Source organism: Thunnus maccoyii, chromosome 13 (assembly GCF_910596095.1).
Source record: "Thunnus maccoyii chromosome 13, fThuMac1.1, whole genome shotgun sequence".
Lineage (NCBI taxonomy): Eukaryota > Metazoa > Chordata > Actinopteri > Scombriformes > Scombridae > Thunnus > Thunnus maccoyii.
In genome coordinates this window covers 4,365,916-4,378,692 of record NC_056545.1, presented here as the reverse complement: position 1 = coordinate 4,378,692, position 12,777 = coordinate 4,365,916, and the positions used below count along the sequence as shown (strand labels likewise).

The following is a 12,777-nucleotide window of genomic DNA, read 5'->3' as shown; positions in this document are numbered from 1 at the left end:
AAGTTGTTAAAAACTTTGTAATAATTTGAACGGTTTGGATCTAATAAGCCCTGAAAGTTGCAGTGCCACATCACCCTTACAATGTAAACCAATGGGGAGGCAGTCTATGGGCATGAACTTTGTGTCAAACAGAGGCTTCTGATGTCTAAACTATAAGTCTGACCACTTTCAAACTTGTATCAATGGATTTGCCATGAAATTTCCTACTAAAAAATAATTTTTAATGTAAGATTTGACCGAAGTCATGGGATTTGAGGAGATTTCACCAGAAGTGTACTCTAAAATCCTCCTCTCCAACTGCTCCTGGTGACGTCACTCCCTCAGTGCTGTGAAACATTCCGCAATACACACTCATTATAAAATCACAGGAGGAGCAAGAAAAGACTTTAAAAGTCAAACTCTAATATCTCAAAAACAGTAAAAGATCGAAAAAACATGTAAATTCAAGATTTGTAGGTCAAAGTCTCGTGACTCATTTAAAGTTCAAATGAAGTCTGTATCTAAACCTATGTGGAAGCAGTAAATGTTCAAAACGGTGTGGGTTCGCTCACACTCTCCATTCAAATCAAACTTTGACCAGGTCATGTGGGTTAAAAGTCTTTCCTTTTCTAAAAATAGACTCGATGAAAATTAGGAAAATTATTTGTTTTACACACAAACTCATCAAGAGTTTTCAATTTACTAATTGAAATTCAAGTGAATGGGCCCTAAACTTGCATGATTTTGATGACACAGGTGTGAGCAAGACAGACATGTCTCACCCTGCAGAATATTCTCATCCTGTCAATCAAACTTTCAAAATAAAAGCACACCACACTTGTAAGAAATATCCCTCATTTTTAAAAAGCAAAATGATCTGATCCTGACGGGCCAGGGTGCGAGGTCCCGACCAACACTGCTTGCAGCTTTAATTTAAATTGATGTTTGCAACTTTCAAGTAACCACAAGGTGTGGTCTGAATGACACCAAGCTGCGTTGCTAGGAGACAGCAAAGTTTACTTCTTGTCAGCTACTAAAACATGGCAACAGGACATAAGTTAGGACTCATTTCATTTTAGAAATATATTTCATACAAAAAGTGCTCTGTTTGGTGTGTTGTGATACAATTGACAATGTGGTATTTAAAATAATTTATGATAATAAAATATGTTTCCCATGTGAAATAAAGCATCAAATAAACTTGACTCACACTGACTTTGAGAACTTCTTCATTTATTAAAGGTAGGGAGGTGCTGCTCTCAAAGAATAAAAAATCTTTTGGTCACGTTTTAAAACATTAAAAAAAAAAAAAGAAAAAAAAAGATACTGATTATCTGAAAATAAAAGTCATCACATAAACCACCAAATTGACAAGGACTGTACATTTGTACATAGAAGGCAGCCAAATAGGCCTCCCTATGAAAAACGGCTAGTTACTGAATGACTAATCCAAAACTGAGAATTTCAGCTGGCTTCAGTAAAACAACTTAAGGTTTACACAAGAGGTTTGGTGACATATATCAACATTTATAGGGTGCCAAATAGAAAACATTGACCAGGGACCACCTACTCATCATTATGTCCTCACATATCCATCCCAAACTGGTGTTCAGAATCAATCAATATTCATGGCTGGAGTGTTAGAAGTAAATGCAATGACATGAGAACATCATAACTGATTTATATAGAAACGACTGGAATGTAATTTTAATGGCACAGCTGATTTTACACATCATGGGCAGTAATCTATTGCACCAAAAATTTAGTTTAAAATAAAAGAGTATTCATTTCACAAGCTTCTCACACATAAATACTCACTCAATTCATAAACCCCACTTTGATATCCAGGATAAATGTAGGCCACCCATTATTTGCATTTTGATTTGTAATCAGAGTTTTAGCGTCTTTATTGCCACAGGCTGATGTCGAGTTTGTTGGTTTAGTGTAATAAACACTGTAATTACAGCAGTTGGTCTGGTGATCAAACAGGAAGTAAATAGATCAGCTTTGCACTGGTTAAAGCCGACAAACAGACAGTCAGGGGAATTAATATTTTAATTCCAGACACTTTCAGAGCAAGACACCTGGTATTAGCATGCAATCTGTTACTGAATATCTCAGCTAGATAAGGAAAAACATGTAAATGAAGGAGTAAATGCAGGTTGTAATAGGAATTCTATAAAACTAGCCAGTTCAGATCTGGAGTTGTTCCAGCTTGCATTGTGATTGGACCTCAGCCACGTGGACCAGTGTGTAAGATTTAGGGGGATCTATTGTCAGAAATGGAATATAATATTCATAAGTAATTTTCCATTAGTGTATTAACACCTGAAACTAACAATCATTGTGTTTTCGTTACCTTAGAATGAGCCCTTTATATCTACATAGGGAGAAGGTCCTCTTCCACAGAGCCCGCCATGTTTCTACAGTAGCCCAGAATGGACAAACCAAACACTGGCTCTAGAGAGGGCCTTTCTTGTTTTTCGTGAGTTTCGTAGCTACTGTAGGTTCTCCTACATGCTTGAAAGGGAGAGGTTGAGGGGAAGGGTATTCAGTTGGTTGCAATCTGCAACCTCACTGCTATATGCCACTAAATCCTACACACTTCACTTTTAAGTAAAATAAATCCTAAGAAAAGAATCTACCAAATATTACATTTTGGGCAAATTAAATAGTTGAAAGATCACCTAACTGTGCCTTTTCCTGCTTTTTTTAGCTTCCCATCAAAAAGTTAAAGTGCTGTCAACATGTCCAATAGAAAAAAGGCCTTTAAATTATCAAAAAAAAAGTCAAATAAAAAACTACAGACACACCCCTCCCTCTGCAAAAAGCCCATACAGCAGCATCACTTCAGGAGACTCTTGAGGTACCGCTACAATGTGCAATATGAGGGTCACATGACCAATGGGTGTACCTGAGCTAGCAATAGTGCTCGCAAGCCTCTCCACTGGCTCTGATCCTTCTTATTGTATATGTAACGTTAGCCTAGTAAGCAAAGTAGCCCACTGAAAAGAAGCAGCACACAGATGTCTTTAGCTGCCATGTGACCTTCATCCTCCAGCCTCTCAAGACTATCCTGAAATGCACCAGCTCCACCCATGTAATTTGCATATTGAGATCCAACCACAATGGTGGCAGTGCTTAGAGAACTAGAATGTTTATTAATACCAGGTGTCATTATATGGATAATGTTACCCTGTCTCCTTTATGTTAATTATTCTGTGTTAGTGATTTAGATTTGGTGGCAACGTTCAGTTGAAATCCAGAATGTAATGTGTTGTTCATAGAGGTGTAAAGTCAAGCTGGAATTATGCTTCTCCAAAGATGTCTCTGATGCGAACACCTTCCATGTCCACAACACATCAGATTATAAAACAATAAGCCATGCAAACGTCTCCAGGTGACTCTCCAGAGAGGAATAATTCCAGTTTAAGGCTGTGGAGGTTGAAAAGTTGAATGGTTATCTGGGTTCATATATTGTTTTTTTACTTGCAGTAAACCATCTTCTTTCCTTAACCTTAACCACATGGTTTTAGTTTCCTTACAAGGGATCTCTTAATGGCCAGTATGAACAGGAGGAATGATTACAGCAAGCAAAACCTGTTTCAATGTAAACTGAAATTTGTGAACTTATCCTCTTTACCATAGCTGAAACCCACTTTGTGTAGATAACAACATTTTTTTTGGCGCCATCCAGTGGTGATATAAAAAAAGACACTGTGGCAATATACTCATTTTTCTACAAAGAAAAACCATCAGAACATTTCAAAAGATGTTATAATCACATGAATCACAAGAGGAGGTGTTCTGCTGTATGTAAATAATGAAGGAGGTGGAGGTGAAGAGTAATATGATGTGAAGTGGAGCATCAGGGCTGTCTGTAAACACCTAAGCATCATCTCAAGCCAATTAATAACCAATTTTGATACAAATTGTGAATTAGAGTAACTTTTAAACCGTATATCTTGACAGCTGCTACACAAAGAAGCTGACTTACATTTTTGTTGTTGAGTGACGTACCTTCAGTTTGCATCAGTAATATGTGGACTCAAAGATTTGTGGATGTAAAATATATTCTGTCTAGATTTTCTGACTGGAACACAGCTGATCTAATGGCTAATCAATGCTGATACTTTGTGCATCTTCAAGTCTTTTCTGTGTTTGATGTTTGCTCACTGGGTGTTAGGAGAGGAAAGGAGTATGAACACGAGCCAGGAACACGGAGATCACGGCACTGACACTCAGCAGAGGAACCACAGGTGTAAGGCTGCAGCTCGAGCTCACAGCTGGGAAAAGAAGAAATAATTACTAAGGATGCAGTTTTTCTTGTGTTACAAAATGTAATACTACTTAGTTTGTATTAGGGCTGCAACTAAAGATTTTTTAAATTATCAATTAATCTGCCGATTATTTTCTTGATTAATTGTTTGGTCTAAAAAAATATTGGAGAATAGTGAAAAGTGATCGTTATAATTCCCCAGAGTCAAAGTTGACATCTTCAAATGTCTTGTTTTGTCCAACCAACAGTCCAAAACCCAAAGATATTCAGTTTACTATCATGTATGACAAAGAATAGCATTAATTCATCCTGTCTGAGAAGCTGAAACCAGTAATTTTTTGGCACTTCTGCTTCAAAAAATGACTAAAACGCTTATTCAGGTATCAAAATAGCTGCCAATCAATACTCTGACCACTGACGACATATCAGCATCTTTACTGGATACTGGGAACTGTATAGAACTTTGGAGAAAACGCTGTGTGTTCGGTCTGGATAGTTAATTGTAACACTAGTTAAACCCGATGTGCTATATACAGACCCTTAAAATCCCTTGTTTGTACACCTGTGTGTGTTATATGTGTATGCGTGAACTCACTCCGGCAGCTTTTCCTGTCTCGTTGCAACATCCCAGTCACACAGCTGCAGACTGGACCAGTCCCCTTACTGGTGCAGATCTGCTCACACCCTCCATTCTTCTCCTCACACCAGTCTGCTTCTGAGGACACATCAGAGTGGCGAGTCATGAAAATCCCAGAGAAGCTGTGGAATATGACTGAATAACTTTGAAAGTTGAAATTTCTATTAAGTTTACAGTGAACATAGACAGCTTCATATCTGTCTTCCAAATGTTGGTCTCCTTCTGGGATGAATCAGCCAGGGGGAGATTATTTTTTTTACACATTTCTAATCAGAATGAGTTGTAATATGAGAAATTAAATTATGACTTTCTGATATGATATAATATACCTGCTGCAGATGTCAAAGGAAAACCCCTGTGTGGTTTGTTTCCTCTAGTTGCTTATTGCATCAGTGAGCAACAAATGACAAATGTCTCAATGACAATGTTTTTCACTGGGATTTTTTGCGTCATATTAGCGAACCAGAGCTGACAGTTCAAAACGTTGGTTGTAGTAAACCTTTTTGGAAATGCGAGGACAAGTGCCACATACAAATCTACCTCTAAACAGTAATTTGACTGTTTTTTTGTCCAAACCAATCACACAAAGAGTTAGAATTTTATGTTATATCCATATAACACTGCAACTCCTTTTTAGGTGATTTGGATGTTTTAACACAAGCCGACAGATTTCCTTCACTGCTGTGAGTTGAGCTTTGGAAACCCTTCAAACTCCCACTGGATGATGTCAAGAATTCATTCATTCATTGATCATAAATTAACAAATGTTTGTGTCATGTTTTGACGAACAACTATTGATACATGTACAATGTAAAACACTGAGTAAGGCAAAGCCAAAGAACGCTACGATGTAAAACAGTATTTTCACACTTTCACCACTTGCCACTTACAGTATTACAGGCTAATTAAGAAGCTGTTGTTGAATTATTATTAGTTTTATCATTTATTTTTTTGTGATTGGTTTGACTAAAGCTTGAGTCTGTTCCACCAGTGAGAGCTAACTGGTAATGTTACACAAAGCATATTTTACTGTAGTTACCTGTATTACCTGATTTAATAAGGTGATTAACTGTCGACTGCAACTTTCAGGTGTCCTCATATACAATTTTAATGCCTGAGAATTTGAAACGAGTACTTTCTATGGCAATGAAAAAAATTCAGATTTGCCTGTCACATGTATTTAATAGAAACAACGAGGCACTAAAACTCACTTCTCTATCTAAAGCTAAAACCTGTGAGAAGTGCAAAAAACTATTTGGTCAGCTCGTTAAAGCAGAACCCGATTCGTTAAGTGAGACCATACTTACCTCTTCTTCTGATGGGTCCCACACTCAATATGTGCTCTTTATGGTCACCGTCCTCAGAGTACATTCTTCTCTTGTGTGGACAGTTCTGGATGTGCAACACACATGCATTATAACACAGCAGACATGTTCCATCACCACTTTGATTTACAATGCAGGTTTTTTTTTTTTTTTTTTTAAATTTCTCACCACTTTGCAGGCGTTTGTTTCTGAGTCACACAGGGAAACGTCACAGTGGAGGTGGACCTCATCGTAATCCCCGATGAACTTGAAGACAGTCACATGGAAGCGACAGGTGAGTGATACACCATTCTCTGCCATACCGATGGTGTTGTCCTTAATGTTTGGACACCTGGAGAGATTCAAATATCAAAGAAAAAGAAAGTACTGTTGAGTGTAGGCCTTTATCAGCCACCACTTTCACCTCCTATTGCAAAAAATAGTCCCTGCAACTTCCAGGCGTGTTGTTAAAAATGCAGCTGCAAAACATTCTCATTGTTTAACTTTTTGTCAATGTCACTGGATTGTTTTAATCACCACAGACATAACTAGACTGTTAACAAAGAGCACTGGAGCCAAAAATGACAAACAGAAATTTATTGTCTATATTCTCATCACTTGATAGGAAATCTAAAAATACACAAACTTCGTGTTTTCTTTTAACCTGTAGCTGCTCTGCTCTGTTTTCACTCTCTTTATTTACATTTACATACAAGAACAAGCTACACTACTCAGAAATGCCATGATGTGGCATGTGAGTGGTACTATACATGCTGCAGGACTGTTTATATATATAAAAAAGAGGTTTTAAGCAATTTTATTGATTTTTTTGCCTGTACTGTATGTCCATCTGTTTTCAACATAAATATCTGTATATGAATGGGTAAAAGAGAGTGTCAGTGTTCCAGGGATTTAATAGTATAGTGTTGATTAGACATTCTGAGCCTTAGCTTTGTTTATTGATTTATTGATAGTTTAAAATGAAAAGATGCATTTAATAGATGTAAATTACAGTTGTGTGACACTGCACCTATGGCAAAAAATAATGATGATTAAGTGGTCAAAATCCAAATTCACCACTCTACCTCTACCTTTTTGAGCGAAGCAGTGTCCACTTGTGATCCACTCCCTGGTTTAAAGCTGCATATATTAACCAACAAGTGAATCCCAAAGATGTTTTATTTTCACTAGAAAATAGCAATAATTATAGAAAAGTCTGAAAAATAAACTTTTTGTGTAGTACAATATGTTTTATATAATTGCAAGTCAAATAAGGCTACAACTAACAAGTATTTTCATTATCAATGAATCTTTGGATAATTTTCTTCATTAGTAATCAATTAGTGGTTTCGTTTATAAAATGTCAGAAAATGGTGGAAAACGTCGATCACTGTTTCTCAAAACCCAAGGTGACGTTCTCAAATGGGGTCCACAACCCAAAGATATTCAATTTACTGTCATAGAAGATTAAAGAAACTAGAAAATATTCACATTTGAGAAGTTGAAATCAAAGAATTTGGACACATTTTTATTAAAAAATACTAATCGATTATCAAAATAGTTGGCAATTAATTTTATAGTTGGAAACTACTCGATTAATTGACTAATTAGCTCTAAAGTCAAATATCTTTGGCTTTTGGATTTTTGGTTAAGACAAAACAAGCAATCTGAAGACGTCAACTTGGGCTCTGCAGTTTTCACTATTTTCTATAGATTTTATAGGCTTAACAATTATGTTAAAAAAACCAGACAGATTAATCAATCATTTAAATGATTGTTAGTTGCAGCAGCAGAAAAGTCTGCATGTGTGATGGGTGTTGATGTGTGTGTGTTGGTCTAAGACAGAAAAATCCTCCAGCCTACCCTCTTTCTATGATGATATAACGGAGTCGGTCACTGCTGTGACGGGACGGCGTGGCCCAGCACATGTTTACTATGAGGATGAGCTGGTTTTCATCTGCCCCTTCTACAAAGACGCCCACAAAGAGAATGTCCCGCGTACTGAGCACCACCTCCCCCTCCCTGTACGGATGCCGGTACGAGGAGTTCTTATAAAGAGCCATCTTGGTGATGAAGTTTCCTTCCTGGGTTGGTAGGGTGAGGTTAATCACACTAGAGGATGGTAGAACATGAAAAGGAGGATGAGAAAAGTAGCCAGTTGTTGTGTTGAGCCATAGCATTTTTATTTATTTAAATGTAACATACTACAGTTAATCCTTTTTTTTTTTCTCTGAGTAATAAAACAGAGGTGGATGTCTGACCTGAGCATGGGTTTGAGGACAGTCTCCAGTGAGATCTTCAGGTCCAGTTCGTAGGCGCAGGAAAACTCCACATTGATGGTTCTGTCTCTGGTGATAACGTTCCCGGTGTTGTTCACACTCTCTATCCACACAGTGTTTTTGTACATAATGTGTGTGCCATTTGACTGTCACAGAGATAAAGGGATTGACCAACAGGAAATAAATATGCAAGCAATTATAATTTGATAGTACACTTAAAGTTAAATATATTTATTTACTTTCTTTCGGAGAGTTAGATGAGAAGATTGATATCAGTCTCATGTCTCTGCGTTGAGTGCACTTGAGTTCACTGACCTGTACGATGGAGCCGCAGTGTCCTTTAGTGTTGTTGATGTGGAAGGAGATGAAGTCCTCTCCCTCGATGCCATTGCAATGCTCGTCGTTGATCCTGACGTCTTCCCGTTCAAAGCCCAACTGGAAGAGCTTACACTTGGAGATAGAAACCTCCATCTGAGCATGTTTACAGGTCACCTCCGCCTGGATAATGTCATCATCACCTGCCAGAAACAGACATACATCAACACTGAATACATGTATTTGGATATTTCTATCAAAACGGTTAAACTTATTATTATACATATTTAGCCTTTACATTTAACTGCTGAATAATTTGTAGAAGTATGGCGGGATTTTATTTTTAAAAACTGGGAGAGTTTAAACAATATGTGTGCAAATTACAACAGCAGTGTGATTTTAATATGAAATATTATGGAAAAGCATCATTTTGCAAATTTTAACATGTACAAACAAGTTCACAAGCATGGATTCAGTAAAAACAATTGACACAGTGTTAATGGGTTTTAGAATTAGAAGTAACTGATCAATTACCAAAAACCTATAGAAGATCATTTGAGACAGATGACTCTAAATTTTAGATCATTTGAGATTTTTAGAAGCTTATAATGTTTAATATGGTTATTGCTGAGAATAATTTAAAGGGAAATGAAAAAAGAATTGCTCAGCTATCATCAATAATCTGGCTGAATTGCTGTTTTGTTTCACTGAATACATTCAGCCTGAAATCATCTTCATGTTAGCCAAATTTTTTAGGAGGTTGGGTATTTTGTTTTCACTTTTGCCCCCAGTATCAGTATTGAGTGATGTATCCATCCTGCGGATATGATAGCAGTTGCTAGGAGACGTTATACTTAACATTTTTCATGATGATGGATGTTCAAGAGTTACTTCCATAAGTCGACTTACAACAACTTGCACAGCTGCTATTTTATTTTTTGCAACAAAGATACAGGGTTGGAATTGAACTGCGGTCACTGTGAATATGTGGCACACGTCCCAACCAGCAGGCTACCAGGATGCACCGTCTGTCTGCATTTTTAATAGACCTGGTCTGGAGCCAGGCTACATATGAAAAACAAAGCCCAGGAAAATGCAACAGATGCTAGGTAAGGTAGTGCTTAAAATATTCAATATTACCCTCTACTCATTTCCATTAAAATCAGGCCAACAGGTATGCCAACAATAATATATTTCAGAGTTTGTTAATGTCAAAGTATCATTTACAGCATATTGAAACAGACAGGATTAAAGCTGGAGGTGGATGATATGACGTTGGTGCAATACGAAGCACTTACCTCCAGTGCTGGTGGGTAACTCAGGACAGCCACAGAGGTCGCCTCCGTTCTCCAGCTCACAGGTGAAGTTTGTGCAGATCTCTCCTGCACAGGGGTCATAGATCCATTCTGCTAAAGACAGGTCCACACACAATGTTAGCTGTCACACACAAGGCTTCATTAAACATACAGTACATAGGGTACGCTAAATAACCGGTCAAACTGTGTCTGATGCAAAAACATTGTTTAAAATTGCAGTTAACTTTTGTGAAAGTGTTGCTTATTGTAAGAAAGAAAAAAATGCTAAAAGAAAGTGAAGTAGTTTGTCTGTTATTTGAAGTAAAAAATAGAGTTTGTCCAAAAACACAATAGGCCTAACCCTTATTTTAAATCTTATGCCAAAACTAAAAAATAACATAACCAAGTGTTTGGAGAACTTGTTGAGGAAGCACAATCTGGTGGCCACAGTAGAGGCCAACATGGCACCCTTAAAAACTCAACACAGTCTTAATCTTTATAGATTAATTATTAATTAACTTTAATAAGATCCAATGATTTCACCTCTAGTAAATCAGTTCAATTCTGTATTTAGATAATACAGAATATAATATAATACATCAATAAAAGGGAAAGTGGTAACATTAATAGAGTGGAATATTCATATGTTACCTGCAGCTAAATTAGCCTGTTGCTAGGAAGCTAGCGAACAAAGCTAAACACCTACAGACTGTTCAGGTTAACTTCAGCTAAGCTGAGAGTTTGGGGCTAAAAACAAGACAGTTAACTGAGTCAGTTACTTAAATTGCACAAATTTTGTGAAATTTGTGATGCCGCTGCAAAAATAAAAATATATGTGGTCTTATTGTTTGGTTGTATTGCATTACAGCACACAAAAGAATGAATGAAGTGTTAACTACATTACACACATTGCAGTGTTAGATTCCTGAACAGAGGGCATTGAAATCAGTCACCTTTTCAGTTGTAGTTTTAAAAATGTGATTTATTGTAGGGGAGAACGGGATAAAAAGAGCCAGTGGGTAAAATGAGCCACTCCCTTTATCTAGGTAACCATAAGCAAAAGTAATCATGTGATCACAAATTAAGAAAGTATAGTTCACATCACTCAATCTATCTTGGATTCAAGCACATGGAGAAAGTGGTCAGCCAATGGTCATGCCAAGTGCATTCATCATGTTACTAAAGTTATCAGTCTTGTATCTTAATTAAAATAGATACGTTTTGGACATTATTACATGTTAATTTAAATCAGTGTGAGCTACAAAACAAGGTCATAAACTTCCGAGCCACTGTGTGAAACAGTTTTGTCAAAATGGAGGTAGTGGGGTAAAACATGCCAGTGATGTTGGGGCAAGTTGAGTCAATGGCTAAATTTACCCCCCAAAAATTATTTTCTGATATTCTAGAGACTAGAGACCCTGTTCATGTTAATGTTTGATCACTGTAACAAGTTGCGGAGGTGGGCATGGTCGGTGTTTAGCTGCAGGAGAGAGAGGTGTGGAGATGGTGCAGGAGAGCAGTGCCAGATGAGTTGATTAGCACAGCTGATGCTGGCTAACTAATTGTACTCTCCCTTTCAAATGCAGTAGCATGCTGGAGCGCAGATGGCTGCACACACACGAGACACACAGGCCAGCTGTCAGGATTTGGTTGGCGAAAGCCGGAACTATTATTTGGGGAGCCTGAGGGACTCCAGGGACCAAACTGCATGCGCCAGAGGAAGCCCGGCGACCACAGGCGCATTTCACAGTTCTCTGTGACCCACCTGTCGTATTGGTGTTATATGCCGAGGGAACCAACAGTAGCAGCAATACGTGCTACACAAGTATTACAATGTTGATGAATAAATACCTAATTGTTGACTGATGTTAAGTTTAAGCCACACGCAAACATGCTGCACATATAGACGGGTGGCAAATTAAAGGAATAGCCGACAAAGTGTCTTAGAAAGGTCAATACACCTTGGCATTGATTCTACAAGTCTCTGAACTCTTCTAGAGGGATGAACACCATTCATCCAAAAGATATTCCCTCATTTGGTGTTTTGATGATGGTGGTGGAGAGCGCTGTTTAACACATAGGTTCAAAATCTCCCATAGGTGTTCAAATAGGTTGAGATCTGGTGACTGTGAAGGTCATAGAATATGATTCACATCATTGTCATACCCATCAAACCATTCAGCGACCCCTCGTGCCCTGTGAATGGGGGCATTGTCATTGAAATGGAAACATATACACTTATGTTATTGTCTTGAGATTATGTTACACTGCCTTATAGTCAAAAGTTCATTGTAAGACTTTATGATCTCTGCTTCCCGTGTGAAAATATTCCTAACAGGTACTATCAATGGTGTGGTGTGGGACTCGGTCACTGTTACTTTAGAGGGAATATCCAGTGAGGAAAGGCAGATAAGGATTTGGTGTTCAACTGTTAATTCTCAGCAGAGACCAAAAGAAACTCCCTAGAGATACGGTGAATTAATTAGAAATAACTGTTAGGGTGATGAATATGGGATGATTGTGATGCATGTGGCTGTATATGCAAGTACCGACACTGAACTTCATTCAATATCTCTTCAGCCTTCAATATCTCTTCAGCCTAGCAAACTGCGAGATCTGGACTTGCAAATATGTATTCTAGATATTGCAATAAAACTCTGCTCTCTGTGAATTCATCTTAAATTTCCAT

The 12,777-nt window shown here is 37.6% G+C and overlaps 1 protein-coding gene across 1 annotated transcript in view; it reads right to left on the bottom strand.

Moving 5' to 3' along the window:
* Window positions 1-3,516: 3,516 nt before the first annotated feature.
* Window positions 3,517-12,777, bottom strand: part of tecta (tectorin alpha) — a 52,016-nt gene continuing 42,755 nt past the window's right edge. The window contains exons 25-32 of the mRNA XM_042431542.1: window positions 10,092-10,202; window positions 8,794-8,996; window positions 8,461-8,624; window positions 8,063-8,311; window positions 6,389-6,551; window positions 6,203-6,287; window positions 4,854-4,973; window positions 3,517-4,265 (exon numbers count right to left, since the gene is read on the bottom strand). Of these exons, the coding sequence (XP_042287476.1) occupies window positions 4,162-4,265; window positions 4,854-4,973; window positions 6,203-6,287; window positions 6,389-6,551; window positions 8,063-8,311; window positions 8,461-8,624; window positions 8,794-8,996; window positions 10,092-10,202 (1,199 nt within the window). The 3' untranslated portion in view covers window positions 3,517-4,161. The remainder of the gene's footprint in view (window positions 4,266-4,853; window positions 4,974-6,202; window positions 6,288-6,388; window positions 6,552-8,062; window positions 8,312-8,460; window positions 8,625-8,793; window positions 8,997-10,091; window positions 10,203-12,777) is intronic.